Source organism: Anomalospiza imberbis, chromosome 6 (genome assembly GCF_031753505.1).
Source record: "Anomalospiza imberbis isolate Cuckoo-Finch-1a 21T00152 chromosome 6, ASM3175350v1, whole genome shotgun sequence".
NCBI classification, from domain to species: Eukaryota; Metazoa; Chordata; class Aves; order Passeriformes; family Viduidae; genus Anomalospiza; species Anomalospiza imberbis.
In genome coordinates, this window is record NC_089686.1 from 35,501,128 (window position 1) to 35,526,140 (window position 25,013).

At 44.1% G+C, this 25,013-nt stretch overlaps 1 protein-coding gene across 14 annotated transcripts in view; it reads left to right on the forward strand.

Annotated features, from left to right (window-relative positions):
* RGS6 (regulator of G protein signaling 6) overlaps positions 1 to 19,599 on the forward strand; it is a 257,345-nt gene extending 237,746 nt beyond the window's left edge. For 13 of the 14 annotated variants that reach the window (XM_068193298.1, XM_068193301.1, XM_068193303.1 and 10 more), the window contains 2 exons: positions 4,030 to 4,083; positions 18,968 to 19,599. In XM_068193298.1, coding sequence (XP_068049399.1) covers positions 4,030 to 4,083; positions 18,968 to 19,018 — 105 coding nt within the window. In that variant the 3' untranslated portion in view covers positions 19,019 to 19,599. The remainder of the gene's footprint in view (positions 1 to 4,029; positions 4,084 to 18,967) is intronic. The other variant, XM_068193299.1, reaches the window with a different exon arrangement.
* The last annotated feature ends 5,414 nt before the right edge of the window (positions 19,600 to 25,013 follow it).

The following is a 25,013-nucleotide window of genomic DNA, read 5'->3' on the forward strand; positions in this document are numbered from 1 at the left end:
CCTGGGATGGGGTGGCTTCCTGCCATCCGGCCCTGCCCATAGGCAGGGAAGCATCCTGGAAAGACAGCCACAGCTGTAGTGCAGACAGGCTGCAAAGCCATGGGAGTGAGCCCTCTCTGCACTAAGGGAAGAGCAGGTTGGTATTTTCTTGGTTTAGAGTATTGTTTTGCTCTCCAGCTGGTTCAGGGAAGTGTGAATTCACCATGATCCTATTCAAATGAACACACAATATATGCAAAATAGTCTGGCCACTTAGTAGCACTCTACATACCCTTTGCTTTCTCACTTTGAACAGGTATATATGACTGCCTAAAAAGCCCAGGATCTGCTCCTGGCCTTTTCTGAACCCAGGGCCAGGGATATTATTATCCTTTATTTTTATCTGATGCCATTCCCTCTGGAACACATTATTTTTCACCAAGTTCAAAATAAACCCCACTTCACACCCCAAAGTTTAATACCAAAAAAAAGGATTCAATAGCCAACAAAATAAATCCAGAGAGGGAGGGAGGTGGAGAATTTTGCACACCTTATGGTCAGAAGACTGAGTTTCTGTATGTATTTCCCCATCCCTTTTCAGATCCCTGGCAAAAAGCATCAGCAAGGGGATACTTAGGAGTTTCACGCCATGAGGAGCAGGCTCCATTTCCAGCACACACCTTTTGAAGCACTGCTTTTAACCACACCCCCTGTTGCCAGATGCTCTGTATTGTCCAGGAAGGTTCCTGTTGCAGATTATGCCCCCGTCTCAGTCCCATCAGGGCACACATGGCCAGTTTGAGTCAGTGGCAGGACTTGTCTTGAATGTTATAAAGATGCTGAGCAATTTTCTCATAATTACTTTTAATAGTCAGTGTCAGCTGGTTTTCTTAACTTTTCTTCTATTTAATTTCCATGCAAGCAGAATCTACACAAAGGAACTTAAAGTTTGGATGGCTGGGTAAATGAGTAAAAAAAAAGGAAAATTTGGAGAAGCCAGTCCATCATTAGTGAATGGCTTCTATGCGGTGAGCTCTGTTTTTCTGTTGTCTGATTGGGCTGAGAGGTTTTCGTCTGATGGTTGTTTCATATTTTATCCAAATGCATATGTCCTTTGCCATTAGCTGGTGGAGTCTGTTGGTGTATTTACTGGCAAAGATTGGGTTTTTTGCACCTAGGAGGACTGCATGACCAGGCATGCACATGTGTTTGTCTGCCTTTGCCCCTTTGCACACACAGTGTATGTTTGTGCAAAGGCTGCTGTGGTTGCTGCAGCAGACAATGGCTCCAGGGTCCACACCCCAGGTCTGTTACCAGGACTGGGATAGGTGTGATTCGGTCTTTCAATTATTTTTTTCTTTTTTGCACTTTGTTATTTTTAAATTTCCTTCATCTGGTGTGCAAGGCAGCCTCCCCAGCTCAGCCCCGTGCTGCAGAGCTGTGGGCAGGCATTCCCTGCACGGCAAGCAGCCAGCCACACAGGCAAGCAGACAGGAAGAGCCAGCGAGCTGAACAGCCAGCACCCACACCCACGGACATTCAAACTGCTCGAGCCAGCTCATCACTCTGCAGGCAGCCTGCCTCAGCTGCTTTTTATTTCACTAGAAAATGTCATGCTTTGACTCAGAGCTGGATGCTATGGGGATGAGCTTTCCACGCATCCAGCTGGTCCCAGCCTGCCACCACCATGCCAAACGTGCAGAGTGACTGCAGACCTTGCTTTGCAAGGCGCTTCTGTGAGACACTGTCGGTGCTCTGTGTGGCTGCTTCCCTACACGTCCTCACTGTGGTAGGCAGCAAACAGCCTTGTGTGGGGGCCCATGCATCAGACAAGCTCTCAGCGCCTCAACAAGGTGCTATTCGTCTTTAAAGACCACCATCCTGCCTTTCTGCTGGGTGGGAAGATGCATCACCTTGCTAATAGAAAAAACAGAGATACTAAATTTTGACAGTGAGTGCAGGGGCACAATGTGGCCTGTATAGCGGCCTTTGACCCCAGTGCACACCAAAGCGCCACTTCAAAATGTACTTGACACCATCAGACACTGATTTTCCAGCCTGAAGCAATATCATGCCACAGACTTTGAGTGCCTTGCTCCCTTAAGGAGACTTGCAGAACACTCAATCTTTTGTTCAGGTATTTCTTCTCCTGAAATTGTGTCTTTAACTTGGCTGCTGGTGGGTCTTACCACCTGCGTAGAGGCTCAGTGCCCAGCTGGGCACTGCTCTCCTCAGTCCTGTTCACTGGGACATGTCCAGCCAAAGTGGCAGGAATGCAGCTTCTCTCTGTCACCTCTGCTGTCTTGGGGTGTAGGGACACCACTGAGGCTACTTCCAAGAGGGAATCTGTGATGCTGATGTTTCTTCTGCCTTTTCTCTCCTCTCACATGCAAGGAGATGCAATTAACCCTTGGATTAGTGCATGTTAAATACTTTTTTGAGGACCACTGGACTGGGTACATGACTGCCTTCCTGCCAGCCAGGAAGGCTCCTTTATTGCTTGGTATTTGCTTTGAGGCCTTGGCTCCATCCTCTGTGTGGGCTAAAGTGATTTGCCTCTAGCTTTCATATTTGATAGCACTTTGGGACATCAGAGCTGATTCTGTGGCCTCCTCAAATGGTTATAAGTGTGGAGGTTGCTTATTTCTTTCTTCTGGGTAAAGAATATTGCTTGTCTTAAAAGGGCCTTATATTTTGGTCTCATATTTGGTGATGCAGCAGGGATGATCTGCCCTCCATCTCCATGAGATGCTTAAGACTAACCTTGTAAACATCAGAGAACTGTGAAAGCTGTGATAAACATGCAGAAGAATCAAAAGGCTTTGTCTAGACTCTGCTACACAACTTCTCTTCCAATTTATTTGGTATGGTTTTGGCTTCTTTATGTCTTCTCTATCTGATTTTTGCACTGTTCCTTTGCCCTGGGGATTGTTACTGCAGCTGAATGTGTGGCAGATGCTATGTCAGGTAGGTGCCTCTCCAGTGCAGTGCTTGTTTCCAGTGCACTGTGATGCACCATCATTACTGTGGTTTTCCATTACACGTAGCTCCTTATTCCCTTCATGGCAGTTTTACTTCCATCTTACCACCTCCATTTTGCTGGCTCGCCACATTAAAATAAGTGTCTCTCCTGGAAATCTGCAGTGCCCACAGCTTTCTGACTGCAGTGAGCTTTCTTTTGTAGCAATGAGTTTCTTCTCTCCTCTAGAACTATTTTTTTTCTTAGATATTCCAGCAAACATGCCAATAAATTATTTAGTTCTTCCTTGTTAGTGGCGATTAGATCTCCCTTGTGCCAAATGAACGAAGTGCTGCAGTGAGCAACCTTCTCAGGGATATGTTAATAAAGCCATGATGCACACACTTGTTTTCTTACAGTGCAATTGAATGTCTTCTTGCATATGAATAGCCCTGTACTCCAGGTACAAAAATACCAGTGCCCTGAACAGGTCTGTATCTTTCCGTTGTCTTGCAAAGACATGCATATGCTTTCTTATGTTATGACTTACTGGAAATATGCCTCTACTCTTTGGATAAATAGAAGAGTGTAGGTTCACTAGTGCTGAGTCCAGTGGTGGTTTTCTTCCAGTGCCATATTCACTCAGACATTGCTTTTTAATATTGTGAAAGCTACTGTGGTTTTTTTTCATCTTTACACAAGTAGATGGGAGCCTCTGATACTGTTTGGCAGATGTTAACCTGAATCAGATGTCCCAGCTTGAACAGTAAGAGAAGGAAAATTCAGTGAACAAGAAATCAATACCAACAGCTGTAAGACACAGCAATGCACATATATATATGAACCATTCAAAAAACTCAAAGGGGAAAAGTGACATTCTCTGAGAGTACAAGTAGTGATGTCTCTCATTCTTTAAGGTATTTTGATTTCTTATGTTTGCTGTTGCAAACATTTTTTTCTGCTTTTTACATTTTTTACAAATTTTCCTTCTTGCTGCTTCCTTATATTTTGCTGCTGTTTTAAAAGACTGCATTTAAGCTGAAGGGTTTTTTTTTCTGTATTTTTATCTCCCTACTTCGTTCCCTGTTAAGCCAGAGAATGAGCAAGGTCGTAGAACTTCTCTAGAAAAGTTCACTCGCAGCGTGGTAAGTTCCTTTTCTTTTCCCTCCTCCCTTTCCTCAGAACTTCATTTTCAGCTGGGGGGAATGTGGATGCTCGACTTTTTATTTCATCCTTTATTTTTGCAGCTAGCATCTTTGCAGCTTCTCTCTTAATACCATAGCTCATCTAAATAATAGCTCTAAAGAAGGGACTGGGGGGAGAAATGGCATAATGCTCATTCTAGCTTATCATCATTGCAAAAGCAAGTTGATTTTTTTTTGTCTAGAATGAAATACAAAGTTACCTTTTTGCTACATTCCCACTACAGTATTTGCTGTGGCTTTTCCTTGCACAATGAAGTAGAAGAGCATGGTTCTCATAGCTCCATTGCAGCAGTATCTGTACAGTCCCTTGTGCATGGATAATGATACCCCACATACGCATCCACCCACAGCGCTGCAGCTGCTTCCTCCGTTGCCCCCATGTGTCAGTGCTCATGTAAATAGTGATGTGCGATACCCTTTGCTTCATTCACGATATCGACACCGGAAAAGGAGCACAGTCACGGCAGGAATCATGACACTGTTACATCTTTTGGACAAGGGGACAGTGGGACCTCAAGGGTAGCGGGCAGATGTCCTCCCTCTTTGTCCTTCATTAGTCTCCAATCTCCAGCTGGTCTGTCCAGAGTTTGGGCAAGGCCTGCTTGCCCCACTTGCATTCAGGGATCTGTCTGTGCAGCAATTTTTCTACAGAGCAGGAAAAGCAGGTAGAGGGGGCAGGACCAGAGGCAGATACTGCAAGTGGAGTGGAGTAGCAGGGACAGTGGACAGCACAGACTGTGTTTTGAGCTGCATCAAAAGGAGCGTGACCAACATGTTGTGAAAGGGGATTCTGCCCCTCTACTCCGCTCTCATGAGACCCCCACCTGGAGTGTTGCATTCAGCTCTGGAGTCCCCAGGACAGGACATCAGGAAAAACATCGACTGAATCCAGAGGAGGACCACAAAGCTGATTAGAGGAATAGAGTACCTCTTCTACAAGGAAAGATTGAGAAAATTGGGTTTGTTCAGTCTGAAAAGTGAAGCTGAAGGCTTTGGGATTACGTAATTGTGGTTATCCAGTACTTTAAAGGAGCCTACAAGAAAGATGAGAGGGACTTTTTACAAGAGCACATTGTGACAGGACAAGGGCAAATGAATTCAGACTAAAACAGAGGTTTAGATTGGATGTTGGAATAAAATCTCTACTGTGAGGGTGGTGAGGCAGTGAAGCAGGCTACCCAGAGAACCTCCAGACGCTCCATCCCAGGAGGTGTTCAAGGACAGGGTTGATGGAGCTCTGAGTAACCTGGTCTAATGAAAGGTATCCCTGCCTGTTACAGGGGGGTTGGAACTAGATGATCTTTAAGGTTCCCACCCAAAGCATTCTATGAGTCTATGACATTCTTGCATGTGTGTATATATATATATTTATATGTACACTACATATAAACACATGGCATATAAATATAGCACCTTTGTAAATCCTGAGAGAAACAGGAAGCTGTGCAGGTAAGTGTGAGCTGCTGTAGAGCAAATAAGCTGAGAGCAGTTCTTCCTGACACTGCTGTGCTCCTGTGCAAGCAAACCCAAATGTAACATACAAGGCTTTGTAGTACATCCACTGGCAGACTTCCTGGGGAATGTATTTATAAAGCTAATGCATATGCACACATTTAAAATATGTTGATACAAAATATATCACTATGCCCATCTGCATATTTACTACATTCTAAGAGTCTGCCAGGGAGAAGAGTAGGAAAGATTTTTAATTTTTTTTTAAACAAACTATGCAGAAATATTTACATCAAGTGGTAAATTCTGCTTCCAGATTTGCCAAGTACGTGGAAGAGTAACTCTCACTTTACTAGACTGGCTGGGTTTATAGTTGCACAGCCAAGGATGGATTTTTCTCATGCATTTGATTTGAAGGGTAACTTGACTAGCTAAGTTCGGGATGCTATGATTAAAATGTAAGTAGCTGTAAAGAAAATTGTAGTAGATTGGTCGGCACTTTAGTTAATTTTTGTCTTACTGGCTAGCATGCTGTAAATATTTTTTTTTCATTTCTCTTAATACAGATATAAAATCTCATCTTCTGATGGCATGGTAGTTACCAGAACTAGAAAGAACCTGAATTTTTTATACTTTGCATTATGGCAGTTTGTCATTGCCACCAGATGAGAAAATAGTCACTACTGTGATATGTCACAATGTCCTCAGAGGACACTATTATCAAAGTGAGAACTTTATGGCATACTCAGGGGACTGAATTAAGATGAAGTTAATTCTGTATGCTCTAGTTATCCAAAATGCAGTGCAGCTCCTTGACTGTGTAGGAGTGCAGCAGTTCAGCAGTCCATACTTCCAGAACTCCACTGTGCTTAAGTGATTGCACATTACAGGATCACATATTCAAGCTGGCCCTGCACAGGCGTGATGAACTTAAGTGTATGCTTAAGGTTTGGCTGGAACAGACCCCCAGTTTGTCTCTCTTCAAGGGAGGAGCACTGAGCCTATTTTGCAAGCAGATTAATATGAGGTCACATTTCCAGTGATGGCTGTAAGAGAAATCTCAAAACCAGTAAGGACTAAAAGTTTCTTTGCCTTAAGGAGCCATAATTGAAGTGAAATCATCTCCTAGCTTGACTGAACTATTAATTGCCTGTGGATCTGGGCCACCTCCAGACTGTGCTTCTCTTCCTGACACTGGGAGGGCCAGTAGGCTCCTGGGAAAATTTTCAGATTTGGCTGTAGCATGTGACCCAGCATTTTGGGAAATCACAGAATAGTTGCAGTTGGAAGGGACCTCTGGAGATTACCTAATCCAATTCTCCTGCTTAGGCAGGGTCACCTAGAGCAAGTTACACAGGAATGTGTCCAGGTGGATTTGGACTGTCTCCAAAGGGAGACTCCATGACCTCCCTGGGCAGCCTATTCCAGTGCTCTGCTACCCTCAATGTAAAGAAGTTTATGGGACATATGTCTGCCAAGCCAATCTCTTAACGCAGCCCTCTACATCCGAGGGAAAGTCTCCCTTTCTCCAGCATTCTTCTCTTACTTCCAAAGTCCAGGATTCCCAACCTCAGCACTAAAAACTGAGCCGTTCAGTAACCAGACCTTCTCTGTGTCTTCTGTCACCAGAACATGCATCTGATTCAGCGGCAGCCCCACATTTTCCCAAATTTTCCTTTTGCTGCTGATGTACTTGTAGAAACCCTTCTTGTTGTCTTTCATATCCCTTGCCAGACTTAATTCCAAATAGGCTTTGGCCTTCTTTGTCACATCCCCACATACTCTGACTGCTCCTTTGCTCCTTTAGTCCTCCCACATGGCCAGTTCCTTTTTCCAGATCCCAGAATCTGTTTGAGATTTATTAGAAGCTCCCTGCTCATCCAAAGGGGTCTCCTGCTCCCTTTGCTTGATTTCTTGCCCATGGTGATACAATGGTCTTGAGCATGGAAAAAGCGATGCTTGAATATTGACTCTTGGACACCCTTTCTTCTAGAGCCCTTCCTTTTACATCACTGTACTCAAATCTGGGGAACTTTGGGGAATATTGCAGGTGGCATAGAGCCAGAGCAGGAGCATGGAGGTAGAGGTTCATGATCCTTTCCTTGCTGAAAATACTGTACTTACAGTGTTGCTTTCCATATCAGAGAAAGCTGACTTGTAGCCAGAAGACGAGACATGTCCAGCATCTTAGACAGGGAGACTTCATCTGAGTGAAAAAAATCAGACTCTCTAAGTTTGCCTTTCCTCATTTCTTGGGTCTCACCATCTCTTGATTGACAAAGACAGGAAAAATGCATCATTTTGGAAAGAGAAACAAAAGAGAAACAGTAAAGCTTTGTGTTGACAAACTGCAGAGTATTGCAGGTTTTTTGTCTCTTATTTGAGTTAAGCCCCACCTGAGAAAAATCTTACAGTGCTCCCAAACTGGTCTCCTGCACTGGGTGGAAAGCTTTACACCTGGTTTTGGGAGCACAAACTTGGAAGTGGAAGTTATTTTACCCACAGGGCTCCTGCTTATCTCAGTCATAACCCAGGAGTCAGGGATTAGCTCCAGACCATTTGACATACTTTAGTAAGACATCATGAAGTTCTGCTAGGCAACCAGAGGCTTTCCATCTTCACATGGATCAATGGGGAATAAGAAAGAACAGGGCTTTAGATAATTTTTTATACCAGTCTTCAACTCCTTGAAGACCTACTGTCTTGTCTTCCTTGGCTTGATACTTTTAACCAACAGAAGGCATCTCATGACTAATGAATGCACTGAGTTTTTGCACCAAATCTTTCTGAAAGCCATGTGCTATCTGGTCCACATTAAGCATGACACTAAGAGCAAGATTTTGACAGGGCAGTTTTCACTGTGGTGATGGTTCACCTTTTATTTCCAGGTGCTTACAAAGTATCAGCTGACACCTTAGTGCAATAGCCAAAAGGGAATTGTGCCCACTGTGGTCAGATCCTTCTGTACCAAAGGGCATCGTTTACAGCGCCTGTCTGGATTCCCCTTGGAGCGAGGGAACATCTGTCTGATCCGGCTCCCAACAAGCCAGGCACCCTCAGCCTCCTCAACTCACCTGACAGAAGTCTGAAGCTGTGATGTCCATGTGTTTCATGGCAGCTTTGTGCCCCAGGACCAAACATGGTCATCAGTCATCTGGTGACCATCAAAGGGCCACATCTGCATGGTGGAGCAGCAGAACACTACAGGGCACATGCTGCCCAGTGCTGCTGGAGCAGAGGGGTGGCAGATGTCTTTTCTCCTCTCTTCAGGTTTTGAAGAGTCCTCAAAAATACATAGGCAGCACAGTGGTATGATAAACATCACAATACCTGGCCCCTTTGGCCCTAAGTCAGGGTCCCATGCTCTGGAATCACAGGTATAAAGCTAGGCTGGCTCTTCCATGCTCTCCAGGGTGCCCTAGGGAATGGTCAATATCCTGGAGTTGCAGAGCTGACAGTCTATTGCTTGGGAGCACTTACTAATCCATCTTGTTTCAAAAAGGATGGCACTGCGCATGGTGGAAGGTTTATCTTATTACAATTTTCCTTTTGAATACAACAAGGATTGACATTATGAAAGCTGAGTTAGCCTGTCTTCTCTCCCAAGTGAAGATAAATGGCATCATAAAAATCAGACACCATGTATCATATATGTTATAAATAATATCTAGTATTGAGGTAATAACTTAATTTTAAAGACACACATACACACAAATCCATATATCTACATCTCTCTCTTCTGTCATATTTCATCATCTTACTAATTAAAAGGAGCCTGCTATACTATTTTTAGCCCTGCAGCCTCAGCCTAGCTGTTTAAACCACTGTAGTTTCCCATCTGCTTTAGAAATTATTTAATAATGAGATAGACAGAAGCTTAGTTCTCATAAGCTGAGATGATCCTTCAGGGCCAAGTGTAGAAGGAAAATATATTTTAATGAGTACATTTAGGGGAACTACTGCTCCTTTTTGTGTCACAAAGGAAGCCACCAAGACTCTGCCTAACTTGCACTGGTAGCCATTTGCCTTTAATAAAGGAGGAAATTGGAGGGGAGTCCTTTGTTGCACTTGAGCATTTTCTCTGAAAGCAGCAATGGGTACTTCAGCAATAACAGGGATTAAACCTATGGATACCAGCCTCAGCAGGTAACTTAGATAAGCCTGGACCATCATACCCAAACTTGAATTCAACCTTTCCTAAAATGGCTATATTCCAAGGAAGGAATTTTCCCTGGAGGAAAAGAGGTGTTACATTTTTTGACTCAGTGTCCAGGTGGTGACTCAATGCCAAGACCTCTGGATTTTATTCCCAACTGATATTATTTATGTAACACTTTTTAGAAGATAAGAGTTCTCAGTCTTTGTGCTTTAAAGGACAAGACAGTGACCAGAGCAATGATCTATTCTTTAGGCAGAATTTTTACAAATTCTGGCTGAACTGATGGATGTGGGACACTGTTACGCATTATCCTCCTGGACTGGAAAAGGCCTTTACCTGAAGAAGGCAAAGAATCTCTTGTGTAAATTCAATGCAGTGTTGAAAGAAAATAAGGTGAAGGATGAGATGGTCGAGCTGTGTGGAAAGTAGACTGTAGGTTAAGGATGTAAGAATAAGGGTTTTCAAATGACCCTTCTTCCAAGAATCCTGGACATTTTGGATGGAACATTTTGTACAGCACATCAATGAAGATTGAAGATTGTCTCAGTTCCCAGGCACAGGTTAATAACTGAATTGACAGACTGGCCCAGCATCATTAAACATAGCATAGGCAGAAAGAGAAGCTGGGAAGCAGGAGCTGCTGTCATCCTTATGTTAGCAGGACCAGTCTAGTGGTTTTGTAGTCTCACCCAGAAGCATTGTAGGCAAAGTCCCACATGACATCCTTAATGCCTGTGGAGCCAGTGCTCCACCTGGGTTTCTCATGCAAGGATAACTTTTCCAGAAACATGACTGGAGATCTTGTATTCAATGTATTTATCATGCTCAGTGCCCAAGATGCTTTCTGTCTGGAGCCTAAAATGCCCTCCTCCTCCTTGCAGTGATGCAAACTGACATTATCATGGTAGCATTTCCTTTGCTTTAGTTTTTTGGTATTTTTTAGTAATTTTGTATTGAACAATTCTTGTTTCGGGATGTAAATGCATCCCAATTCAGTGCCCAGAGAAATCCACAGTTGCATATTTAATTTCAGTTCCATATGTATCTGCTCTCTTGCATTATATAGCTGTGAAAGCTTTAGTTTCTATCCTGATTGCCTGGCTGTCTCTTCCTTGATGTTCTCAGCTGTCTCCCAGCTCCATGTTGTCACTTTTGTTTTTCCCTGCTGCTGCTTCCCCATCTTCCTGACCCTGAGCTTCATCCCTTGGCCACTGGAACTCATACTCTTTTTATATCTTCTTGGTTTGTGTATTGTTGGATCAGAGTCCAAGTCAAACTCAGTCCTATTCTTAATTCATGAGTGTGGTGTCACACATGTGAAATGTGTTGATGGAATCTTATCTTTCTCAGATGAACTGTGTGATGTTTTGCACAGCTGTGTCACTGTGATGTATTATAAATAGTAACCAGGAAAGCAGTGAAGAAGGTGTAAGGCTGGAGAAAGAACTGCTGCCCAATGTCTTCTTTTTAACTAGTTCCTTGATAATCTCATAAAGCTGTCATATATTTACCACTTTTCCCACTTTTCACTTTCCCATCTCTACTGGCTTGCATAAATAGATTGCAGCATTTGAGAATATGGAAAGTATTCACAGCCTCCCATAATGACAAAGGTTTAAGCCGTTATTGGTAGAGAATAGTGGTTGAAAAAGTGGAAAGTATAAAAAGATGATACACTGAGATTCTGGTGAAGTGGCTATCAGAATAGACAGCAAAAAGGGAGGGGATACAGGAGTGCATTCCAAAGTTTTTTAGATTTGTCATCAAGAAAATACATTCTGGGAAAGGGGTTATTTTTATCTTTGGAAGGTATTTTACTTTAAAAGAAAATGTGCTCACTTGGCTACTCTAATCATTACACAGGCTAGTGCTGAGAGATGTAACTTGCATTACTGAGGTGTGGGAAGCATCAGAATGTACCCAAAGCACAAAGGGGCTGCAGCCCGTGTGTGCAGCCTGCCCTGTGATTGTTCCCTTGGTGTGACAGCCAGCCAGTGTCCACAGCTGGAGCTGCAGAAGGCCGGATGCATGGCCTGCACGGCGCATGCACTGACTCACCACTGCAGGCAGGAATGTACCACATCTGCTTTTGGTATGGTCATGGTGTCTTACCTGGTTTGGTCGGGGCAGGTTGCATGTGTCACCTGTGTATGCTGCACAGTCTGCTCTATATACAGGAGCTCCGTTAAGGGGTAAGTATTCATTGTTTCTAGTCGATGAGTTATCCTTCACTTCCTAAAAGCACTACTGTGTAGTGCTGCTGGCACAGGATGGCAGCTTCCTTTTGCCCCTGCGAGGGCAAATTGGGTGAGTAATCTTTGTACGTACCATTTGTGAAAGTGCTTGGGGACCCTTCTGGATGAAAGGCACTATACAGAGTTCAAACACACTCACTATTAATTTGCTGTATTTTATTTGAGCCACACACAACCCCTGGAAGACAAAAGCTGGTACCTTCTCACTACAGACAGTTCTAGCTGCAGATACTAACCCATGACCTTAGCAAGGTGTTTGGGAGAGAAGGTGTGCTTAGCCCCTGCAGTGATTTCAGACAAGTTTATTTTGATACTCCAGAGAGATTTAATATTTCAGTGGTGCATCCATTTTCCTCTGTACAAGACATTTACATACCTGGTTCCGAGTCGTGCTGAAAGCTGTCAAACAAGCTGAGCCCCTTGCACAGAATCACACCCGGCCCAAGAGGCAGACCAGCAAAATTCAGTAAGGGCATTTCTGAGGTAGCTTGAAAATGCAGTCTGCTATGTCATTGTGTACTGGTTGCAGTGATCCATCTGCTTCTCTGTCTTCCTGGGTTTTTGTCAAAGGGAAGAAAATATGCTGAATTTGCAGTCCACAGACAGCTTCAACCAATGCCAAAACTGTTTCACTCTCAGCTATAAGGAGCCCAGACTGTACAACAAAAGAAGAGGATCTTACTTGTGGTGCTGGTGGGATGGTAGAGGAGGGCTGCAGCTATTGTGAAGCTGTGCTAGGAGTGAGTGAATACACAGATCCTGGTTTGTGCCATATGCAGTGGTGTACTGGTATTTCTCCAAAAAAAGTGCAATGCCTCATTTAGGAAGCGTTAGAAATCCTCACAGCTTAAAATGGGGAGAGATGATACTGGTTTTAACTGGACTGAAGCTCTGAACTGTTCCCATAAGAGATATGAGCTAGAAGAGCAAAAAAGCAATATAAAATGTGGGAACGTTACCCATGGTGGTTGAGCTTCACTGTGATGGACAGGAATGGCAAGAAGCTCAGGTAACTTGTCAGTCAAGCCTTGGAAGAGGAGTGGGGCCCACTCTGCAAGAATTTGGGGGTAACTCATGAGACTGTGCTGGCAAGCACAGGTGAGCATTCTGCATGCTGGGAGCATCTGGCCCCACCTTACCCTCTACAGCCACTTTGCGGCTCCTGTTCTCAGTTTGTGTCAGTGTGTAATTGGTGGTATTGTCCAACACATTTTGTGTGTTAATTTATGTTACTTATGTTCATAGTTTATATGTCTGTGTTTATTTTGTGTTGAACTAAGTTATTTTCCAGTATTGTTTATGTTTTAAATTCGGTTTCTTATTTAACTTCATTAATTTATGTTATGCTTATCTTATGTTGACAATGTATATCTTAATGCAAAACATCTAATAAAAAGAATATTTTTAAATAGCACAAAAATAAAGCTTCCCCAAGCTCTGCATTGTAATATAACATTGAAAACCAAACAGTGCTGGCAGTGCTAGGGCCATGACAATCTCTTCAGAAGTAAAAATTGGTTGCAGGACATTGTCTACACACTGCCAAATTTCTTGTAATATATTAGCTAACAGATAGGAAAACTGAGCAGTGCCTGTGATGATGTGAAAAACCTCAGATTCAAGTCAATGGAAGGAGAATTATCTCACCTCCACTGGAGATGCAGATCAGCCCCAGTTCTCTGCAAAGGGGATGGGGCAGCAGTGCTCCCTAGGAGGTGACTTCTCTTCCAGGCAGGTGATGCTTCTGGCTGGAGCAGATTGGGCAGCAGACTGGGAAAAGGAGAGCCCTGAACAAAAATGAGAGGTGGAAAGCAAGAAGTGGGACCAATTGTAGCAAACAAAGCCCCAAGCTGGTGGGTGGAAACTGTGGAGGTGAGCAGTCAGTGTGAAAGCACTTTGGTCTATACTGACATGGCAAAGGGGAGCCTGTGCTGCCATCTCTCCTCTCTCCCACTGCTGCAGCCACAAAGCTCCTTATGGGATAAATCCTGCCTGGGTGTTCAGGTAAGTTGTTGACAACATGCATGGGAGCTCTGGCTTGTGCATGCTGGGGTGGGGAATGTCTGCATGCTGAATTGCGTTGTTCTGGGCAGAGCATACCAACATTGTGTGAAGCCATAGGTACTGGACAGAACTAAACTTTCCATTTAAAAATATTTTTTAAAAAGTTCCCACTCTTTGCTTCTCTCTCAACTGTGCATAGTGCTGGTTTTGGCAGATAAAAGCAAGGACCAAGATGGAAACTCTGCTGGCTCGTACAGGAGGTTTGAAAGGAGTGCTGTCCCTTTTTTGCATCAAATCCCAGACATCCCTTTTTTCTTTCTTACTTGGCTTCTTGCTTATGTTAAATTGCTGAATTTTGCTTCATTAAAATAATTGCTGATTTCATTTTACACTTTAGCTTAGTAGCTACTCAGCAAAGGCTCAGCCACTAAAGATGGTAACCATCTCCTGTGACCTGCAGGTTAATCTTTATTTCAGTGGGTCTCAGTGAGCCCTGATGGTCCACAAATGCTGAGATCTAATCCTCTGCTGGACATGTAGACAAGCAGTTAGGATGGCCACATATTTGGAACTCAAATTCTAGGGGACAGTTTCATTAGGTGTATTAAGTATTCCCTGATTTTTTCCTTAGGATACTCCAAATTCAGATTTTACACTGTCTTTAAGAAATGGCTCCTGTCATGAGGGTGTTCAAGGACAAAAAGCAAAACAAAAAAAAAAAACTACAACAACAAAAAAAAATTCATTCAGTAGCATAGAGAGAACTGGACATTACCTTTACCAGATGCAGTGAAGCTCCATGTCATCCTTGCCTGTAAGCTGTGGAACAGCTAAATTGCTTGCAGGACATGAGAGAAAAGGAAGCCTTCCTGCATCCAAGATGACACACAACATACGCCATACAACATATGCCCTACTGCTTGTGCTATGCTGTTTCAGTGACAACAGTCTGGGCTTTTAATTGTTGTAACCCTAATTAGTAGTGACAAATATTTTGGGACTGGAGTACAGGGATTTCTTTATAGACTTTAGAACCCCATGTAAAAAGTTCACTCCTTACATCCACTCTAATCTTGCCTTAAGTTACTCAGCATATACATGTGGCACAGTAAAAGAAGCACTGAAGTGTGCTGAGCTTGAGATGGTACACTTTCCAAATCCCCTGCCAGCTGCGCTTAGATGAAATTTCTCATGGAAATACAGCAGTTGTTGTTGACATTCTCTTCCAGTGGAGACAGGAGAGGTAGAGACATCTACTGGTTTCATGCTAAACAAAGATGTGTGGAAGGAAAACATGATTTATTTTGGTTGAACCTTTTTAAAAAAACTAGGTGTTTGTGCCAAACTTTCACATCATAATCAGAAACATCCTTGCTCTGTCAGATATATCTCCAAGGGAATTCCATCCATTCCACGTAGTAGATGAGACCCAACATGCTCTCCTGGACCTGAACTATTTTGGCATGTGTTATACCCAATTAAGAACTATTTCAGCCACCTCCAGCTTCTCAGAGCAACCTTTCACCTGACTGACTCAGGCACTCACACTATGCAGCCTCAGGGAAGGGCTGTGGGATCACAAAGAATACAGGGGTGCATCTCACCTCTGCTGTCTCAATGTGGACACAGGCCACCCTCTCGGTTACCCAGATGCCTTTTTTCCACACCCTAAGCAATGACACTAAAGCATGCTGTCACCATCCTGGATTCTTTGACCACGGACACCCTCTTGGTAAGCAGGGGCAGGTAGGTTTGGATGGACTGGCTGGGGGTCCTGGGGAGAGTGCTGGCTGCCTGCGGAGTGAAACACTGCCCAATTCCAAAGAAGTCATCGTGTGTGCTGCACTTAGGCTTTTCTCAGTCAGCTCATGCAAAACCTTTTGTGTCTCCTGATGTGCTTTGTGCCTTAGAAGCCCTGCAGGGCTAAACATGAAACAGAGATACCATGGGCCAGCCCCTCAAGTGGTGTAAATCAGCAGCACTTCTGTGAAAACAACTGAGTCATGTTGATTTATATCAGCAGGTAGATTGCAGATCCCATCCAGCTTTTCCAGCTGTTATACACTGTTGTACTCCCTTCTTGTTCATTTTAGTAATGGGAAAGAGATACCAGTTTTCCTAATGAAATGCAGTTTTTTTTCTGATCCTCTTTTATTTTAATGAGGAGGTCTAAAATGAGATAATCCTGAACCGAACACCTGCATCCCGCCCAAGTCCAGCCTGCTGATATCCATAGCACTCAGACTCATGCTGTGAGGCTGACACTTGGCCCTGCATTGGGTTGAAAGAAAATCCCCTACATCAGTATGCCTCTAGTTAGGGGCTGAACATTACAGCACTTTTGCTTGTAGTCAAAAATGTCACAGCGTTAATCCCTCTATGCAATTTCAGGGATCCTTTTGCCATCTGTCCTAACACAGAGGTGAACACAACAGCCGAGCAGACAACATTGCTGCCTTTTTCTTGCTGTCTTAAAACAGAGCTTCTTGCACCCATCTGTTTGCAAGTCCCTGCCCATGAGGCCGTTCCCTGGCGCAGTTATCCTCCCAGACAGACGGGCTTTGCACTGGGGACTCATCTCAGCCTGCAGGCGGGAAGTTTGCTGCAGTTCCCAGGGTAACGCCTTTCCCATGAGACGGGGAGCTGCAGATGGAGGTCACTGCTTTTCCCCGCAACGAGAAGCAGTTTCCAGAGGGAAACCCATGAGCGAAGTTTCGCTCTGCACAAATCACGGCCATTGGCTCCATTTCCAGCCCACCACCTTCCCCAGGGCAGCCGTCCCCTCTCCTCAGCCTGGCCCACTACCGGCGTTTCTCCTTCCTGCTTTGAACACAGGGATGTTGAAATGGGGGCGGGATGTGGAACACAGTTTGCTCCTCAGCCCTGCTGGAACCTGACTGCAGGGAGCTGGCATAGCCCCAAGCCACCTGCCTGTGAGAAGATAACAAGAGGAGCTGCCTGTCGCAGATTAGTTAGAGTCTGACTGAATAGGCATTATATAAACCAAGGATTATTTGTTAGTTTTTTTTTTTCCTAAGGAAGTACCCAAATATTGGTGGAAATTAACTTTTTTTTGTTTGTTTTTCTTCTAAACTCAGCCATGTTATTCTTCCAGGAATTAACATCCATATCTTTACCTTCCTCCTATAACTAGGATTCAGGGACTGATACTTCCTTAGCACTCTCTCTCCGGTATTCTTCAACAGCAGCAAAATGACAACCCTGGTCTTAGCCCCCCAAGCCATGTTGCCCTGCAGAAGATTTGGCCACCCCCTGGGGTAGCACTGGGCCAAGCTTTACAACAGTGCATTTAAAAAATAGTAATAATCAAAAATTTTATTTATATTACAAAAAAAAAAAAACACGACCAACAGCAACAACAAACCAAAACCCAAACCTGCATATCTTGAATGGTGTGTCTGCAGAGCTCTGAGATGGAGCTGGCCATTCCCATGCTGAACCCTGTGTCAGGCACAGAGCAATGGCTGTGGGCCTCTCCTGCCAGGCAGGAGAATCTGCATGATGACAGTGTTTCCTGCAGCCAACTGCTGCTACACAGAACACGGGCAGATTAGGCCGTGTGTGCTCATGCAGCTGAACAAATTATTTGGTGAAAGTCACAGATCTCAGTAATGAAATGCTGCTTCTGTTGGGAATAGCTACATCCTCCTGGAACAGCCCTACATGGAAAGAGATTAGAAATCAAAGGGAAGTGGGAAGTGTTTATCTTTTCCTAGAGTGATAACTTGTTTAAAAATATTTATTTCCAATAGCCTGCTAATTTTTACATTTCAAATTTTTTCTACATTTTGTGCTTACTTATTTTCACTGAATAATCAATTTCTCTTGCTCTTTTTGTGGCTCTTTCTTTGAAACAGCAATCAATAAGACTTCCTATTGCAAAGGAAATCTTGGCTAAATACAGTAATGAAGGGGAGGTTATTTAAGCGCTGCTAGGTGTTCTACAGCTCTCTGGTATTCCCTGAATGTTTATTTCAAGCAAGACTTTTTTTTTTCCTTTAAGAAAAATATCGTTTTTCAAGAGGAAAGCTCACCAAAGAAATACAGCAACTGGTACAATACCTGAAATAGTTTTTCACTGTTATATCAGTAATTGCAAAGCCATCAGTATTCCCTATGTCGATACACCCTGTCTGCAAATGGAGAACACTGGCTGCAGATCCTGAAATAGGTCCTGTAGATCCTTTGCTCCTGAAACCATGGTCTAAGTTAGGGAAGGAGTTCAGATGTGCAGGTTTTCCTAGTCCTTAGTCCTGCCAGTGGGAAAGCTCACGTGGATGACAGCAGGGCCTGATCAGGACTGCCACACTCTTGCATTGGTGGCTTGGAGGAGAGCACAAGGAGGGCAGGGAGGCCAAGCAGGAGAGAACAGGCACCAACCCAGGAGGCAAGTGACCAAGGAGTGTGCCAAGGTGAGTGACAGCAGGGCAGGAACAGGCTAAACTGTTTCTGAAATTACTTTTTTCCTAGACCTGCTCGTGGTGGATGCTGTGCGGCTGACACTGATTCACAGATTGTGGGAGGGACATCCCAGTTTTCACAGCAGCCTTGGTTGTACATCCCTCCCCAAGCTGGGTAGAGCTCTGCAGCAGGACAGCACTGGGCAGAACGAGTAGCAGTGAGTGTAGGACAGGGCTTTGCTTTTACCAGTTCCCATGAAACTGGAAAAAGGAAATATCTTCATGAGACAGGGTCCCAGGGCACAGCCCTGAGTGATAGCCACTGGACATGATTAGGCACAACTCCTCCTTGCCAAACCACTTTCCTGGGCACATGAAATTCTAGAGGCAGGCTCACCCCACCTGTCTCCCTTGTCAGGAGAGCCTTGTGCCCCACTCTGGGGGAAGGCTCCTGCCCCTCACTCCCAGAGTAAACATTCCAAGACATCACTTACACCTCTGAATCTCTTCTGTCTGTTTGTCCCTCCCTCCAGGGAAAGTCTCTGGCAAGCAAGCGCCTCACAGGCCTGATGCAGTCCTCCTGACAGCTCCAGCTGACCGCCCCGCGGGAGAGACAGCTGGGACCACTGCCGGGGGACGGGGCATTTCAGGGAGAGCAGGTCCCTGCAGGGGAGACAGCCTGAGCAATTGGAAGCAGAGAGCCACACGCCAGCGGAGCACCTCTCTTCACAGTTTACACCAACACTTCCCTGTCTGCACAGCTCCTTAAGGACCCTGAGCTCTGTGCAGGTACTTTGTTTCCAGCTGAGGTTTGGAGAACACTTCACCATACACAGGAGGTCGACAAGGCGAGGGCTTACTGTCTCATAATTTAAGGAAACAGACCCAACCACAGCTTGGAGAAAGAAGAGCTAAGAGAGATCACTATTTTTCCACATCTTTTTTCTCCCTGGCACAAACGTGACTGTAATAAGATGGCGCCGCAATCTCACTTGCTCCCTTTCATGTGGCCGTCTGGATCCAATAAAATATCTGGATATTTCAGCTGGAAGCTGCTTCTCCTTCTCACAAAATCCCAAATGTATTTCACCTGCAGACTAACTGACTTTAACTTGGTTTTTCTTTCCTATGTTTCTCCTCCTTTAAAACAATGAAAAAAAAGAAAGGCACTATTTTAAGTTCATCACTCATTGTCCTTCCAATAGCACGTAGCATGTCCAGAGATGATGGCAAGATCCTCAGCTGAAGTCAGGAAAGCAGGAGTGGTTTTCATCACCTGAGGATCTTTCCCCTTGAGTCAGACTCTGATCCTGCTGCAAATTCTCTGACGTCGGCGGAATCGTTCTGCATGTGCACGTAGTGCAAATGTGATCAGACTCTGCCTGATGCTCAAAAAGTCATGTTTGAGATGTGCAATGCACACACAAGCACACACACACACAAGCACACACACACAGAGTATTTTAAAGTGAGTTAGTTTATATTTTATTTAATTTTCTATTTATTTAATATTTTGCATACCTAATCAATGATGGATGTTCAGACTTTTCTCCAAGCAAACCAAACAGGACTCAAGCTGTCCAGTCAGAGAGTGCCAAAATCCACTTACTTGTGTCCAGGGAAAGGCAACTCTGATGTGGGCAGGTGTCAAAATTCAGCCTACGGTGAGGAGGGAATTCACGGCGTGAATGGGCAGGGCGCTGGGTGCCAAGTGACCCTCCCTAAACAGCAGCACATCCACCTATAACATCATGCTCAGATAACTACCCTGCTGAGAAAAATCATTCTGAGAGTGAAATTGTACCATTGGAGGAAATGAGCTTCCACTAAAACTCATCTGACCTGCAGCCCATGAATGCAACAGCAAAAGATGGCGCAGTAGCTTGTTTCAAGCTGTTGGAGGTATGGAGGTTAGGATGAGGACAGGACTGAAGTGACTTTATTATGAAATCCACTTATACTAGCTGCAGATAGGAAAATGGCCTGCATTCACATACAGTATTCTATCTATATATAAAAAGAATTTCAAGACTCAGCTGACTCACAAAATCTCCCATATTTTGTAAGCAGTTCAAATCTGAAGCATACATGAAACTAGACATTTCTTGCTCTTCTTCACTCATGCCAAGGCAAATTGACTTTTTGTACAGGTGGTAGAAACGGCAATATGGCTACAAGTCTGCATTCCTACCTAGGCAAAACCATCTAGCTAAGTAAACAGCTGGCTATCAACAACATTCACTTCTGAGGCAAGTATTATTCTAATATCTAAGGCCTATGTATGCACAAAAACATGCCAGCATAGTTTCTGTCAGGAAAAAAAAACCTTCCTCTTTGCCCATGACAGTTCTCATTCTGATATCTCTTTTCCTTCCTGCAGAAAAGTCCTAATATCAATTATACCTAAGGTCCATTCACCTGCATGAATATACAGTAGACTACTGAGTATGATCTTTGTTCTTTACACATGCCTGTACCTAAACAGCCTGCTGTCTGAGGCCTTCAGACCAAATTCATCCTACATATACATGACACACAAACAAGTTCCAGGACTGCAGAACCATGAATGTCCCTGACATTCTTGTGGTCCCCTGCTTCTGAAAAGGAAATTTGGTCCCCTCCAAACTGTCACTTAGCTGTCCTTGCAGGACCTATTTGTCCTCTGCTGCCCACCCAGCCAAAGGGTCCCTTTGGGAAATAGCAGGTCTTTGTGTAATAGGTTCACATGTCCATTCATGTATATGCATATGTGCTCCCTTGGTCATCCCTAGCAAAATGCAGAGGTCATCTCTTCTCAGAGCCTTTTAGATAGTGTTTTTATCTCTGTCAAACCCTCCAGTGCCATGCATCACTGGAGCTCTGTAAACCAACAGCTGCTCACACTCCAAGCTATTCTGCTGCCAGTGCTGCGCAGCCACAAGGCATTTCCCATGGGAGGTCTGTCTTGTGAACCCTCCAACTGGTCTGCAGAGCATTCCTGAGCAAGATGTACACATAAAACATGAGACTGGCGTGTAGCAAGGAGTAGGGATAGTAAAGTGGTACATATGGATCTTGCTTTGCAGTGAGTTCCTGACACTGGAGAGGTCATCTCCTGGGGGAAGGATGGGGTAGCTCCATGGAAGTACTCCTCAGGTCCTGCAGCATGAGGACACAAGTGGGCAGGACTGGAGATTGCTGGCGGGTGATGGGACAGGTGGAATTTGGGTTATGGTCTGTGCAGGCAGCAGAAATGCCAGACTTTAACCTGGGGATGTGCTGCTGCCCTGTGAGCAACACACTCTGCTTTGTTTTTCAGCTTTATTCCTGCAGGATGGTCATGTTGGCTGCCACAGTATTTTGCCTGTGGGGAATATTCCGTGTTTGAACAGTTGAGCACATGGAGGGAATTCTTACAGACATGGAGAGTATGCATATGGGCATGCATCAGGGGGCCTGGATGCTGAACAGCTTGCCATTTAAATGCACACTCGTGCAAACTAATCTGCTCAGCAATGGCTAGCTGAGCGGACAGAGCTGCATATCCTCTGGAGGGAAGAAAGCTCTGCTCCTCATTTCCTGACTAAATTTCTCCAAAACAAACATGAGAGTAGACAAGGCCTCCTCCTGGGAATACATATTAACTGTTTTTCATATGTCTTTTACTTCACATATGGTGATACTAACATGTAACTACTTCCACATGAACCACATCCTTGAATTATTGCTTTTTAATGGCCTTGCTTATTCCAAGTGATGCTACTTTTGTACACCCAACAGTATCCCATTGAGCATTGCAAGCAGTAATCCACTGCTTTCTAAGTGTCCGGTGTCTTCCAACTACCTCATCATGCTGAAGATTAGTTAGGAAATCAGCTTTCCACTTCTGTTTATGTTCTAAATGGCATCAATTCAAGGAAAGACAGTCTGGAAAGCTTCTACAATGTCCAAGCTGTGCAAGCTAGCTACAAAACTACCCATACTTACAGGGCTATGGCTGTGAAATATGGCTGTGCACTGTTATTTGGATAATAGAGTATCCAGAGCACTCATGGCTATTGTGGCAAAACAGCAGTAGGACAAGCACTAGGAAAGGTTTAGACGAGCCAGTGCAGACAGCGTTAGGCTGAAGCAAATGGATTAATGTACTCTCAGTATAACTCAGCACTAAGATCCCATAGAGCACTGTAATAAAATGGTAGCAGGGCAGCCATAAAAAGTGGCAGTAAGCTGACATAATAATACCAGAATAAATGTAGCAATAAGGTAACACAGGCCACTGCAGTAAAGTAGCATTTTGATAATGCAGCAATAAGACACAACAGGATGCTGCAGTAAATTAGTTTGGGGAATAAGGCAGTAATAACAGTGTGTGTGGACAAACAGTAGTACATTTGTAGCAGGTACTGCAGCAATAAAGATAACACAAGATGTCCTAGTAATAAGTTACTACAGTAACAACAACATGATGCACTGTAAAGTTATATCAGGATGCTTCCATACTGCAGTCAAATCCTACAAGAGGTGGTAGTGAGACAATGAAGACAAAATATACCCCATTTCAGTCTGCAGAATGTGAATCAGTTTTCTACACCGTAACCCAAATTCTGGAATGATCTCAGCAATACCAATCCTCTTCTTCTGGCTTTCTAGGAAGCTGAGGCAAGAGTGTTCCCCCACCCAGACAATTATTTTAGTCTGAAAACACAAAATTGATTCATTGTCTCTTCAGCCAAATTGCCACAGACTGTGGTGAAGTTCTTTGTTTAGTCCTACTCAGGTGAAACCCTGGTGGTTTTGTTAAGTCCTTTGTCTTCGAAAAGATTTGGCTCTCTCATCTTCTGGCATGGGTGATGCTTTTAGCCTAAAATTATTTCTGGTTTGGGTGGGAGAAGGGGAACCCAGGTACAGAACATCTGACTGTACCAGTCTGTTTCCTAAAATGCACAAATAAATGGAACATCCTGGAAAAGTCAAAGCAACAAGGACCAAATCTGTTCTGTTATGCACTCATGCACACAAGAATAATCCTCCTGGAACCAGTGCAAGCCCTGGGTGCATCCATGGGCAGGCCTTGGCCTAACCCTGTTCTCAGTGTCCCCAGCAGAGTGACAGAAGCAGTGTGTCTCTCTTTTCCTGTTTTTCCATATTTTTTTTTTAATCTAACCTCACCCACTGTATGAAATGGTCTTGAAAAAAAAATAGTTTGCCATAAAACAATATGCAGCATCATGGGCAAGGACTAGGTATGTCCAAGGAATTTGCTGTCTCTGTACTCTTCAGTAGAGGGGTAAAGCATTCTGAAAAATAACTGGCAACCACTGTTATACCCAATAATCATCAGGAGTAAGGGTTTAGTCAGAGCATCTATGTCAACAACAAGACTTGAATGAAGTGTGTGTGATAGAGATGGTCTCCTGGGAAAAGGATGTAAATAGGGCATGACTGCAGAGTTTTGACTAGCAAGAGCAGCTCACAGCTTCACAAGTCTCAATGGATACAAATTTTGTGCTACATATTTCTGACCCTTTGCACAACAACTTTGCTATACCTTTGTGTGGCTTCTTCTGTCTCGAGGTGACTGCTCAGTTCAAGTTTGGAGCAGTGCTCTGATACATCTTGGCTTGGCTCTTGCCTTACAACTCCTTGGCTTGCTTTTATTGTGGTTTAATGATTAAGCAGGATTATTAAAGTAGAGCTCACAGAAGGGTAAGATAGGCTAGGTTATCATGATTACGTCGTTTAAGCTGTGAGCAATTTTGAGCTTCTCAGCACTGTTTATAACCTGAGACAGGGAACAAGCAACGTGGTTGCTCAGCAGAACGGTGAGCTGGTGAACAATACACTATCTTCATGCCCACGTGTACTTTGAACTTACTGCTAAGGAGAAATGCTTTGTAGTGAGAAAAGTAATCTCACGGCAGGGGAGAGTCAGACCTGATCAACTTTTTCATGTGATACAGATTTTGCTTTGCCAGCCCCTAGCATCTGCAAAGCTCGCAGCTAAGAGCCAGCAACCTCCTAATCCTGCTGCTAAGCTTTGGAAACAAGCTTTTCAAAAGCTGTCTTTACACAGCAATGCTATTACTTGAAGGCTTTTAATGTGAATTTATGGCTATTGCCACAAGTGTCAGTCTAGTTGCCCTCTGTATTTGCAATAGGAAATTGAGGATTCACCCCACACAGAGGGTGGATGTTAGTGGGCAGAATTTAGGGATGCACCAGTGCCTTCCTGTCTGGGGACCCAGAAGATATGCTGAAACATCTCATCTGACAGAGAACAGCTCTCTTGTGGGCAATGGCATTGTACCTTGGATATTGCTATCTGTCAGCAGAGATACTAAATGGAGCTTCTCTCTCATCTTTGGGGACTTAAACCATGGCATCCTTACATAAATAGTAGGTGACAGCTAGCCCTGAGCAGCACCTTCTATGGATGGACTAGGAAGTGGAGTAGTGTGGAGTGGGATTTCCAGAGTGGTTGTTTCCTTTTGGATCCTCAACAATATTTCTCATATCCATCCATGTGCAGGTTATTCCCACATGCTGCACAGCTTCACGGCCCAGAACTGTGGACGTCTGGTTCTGGCCATGGTTCTA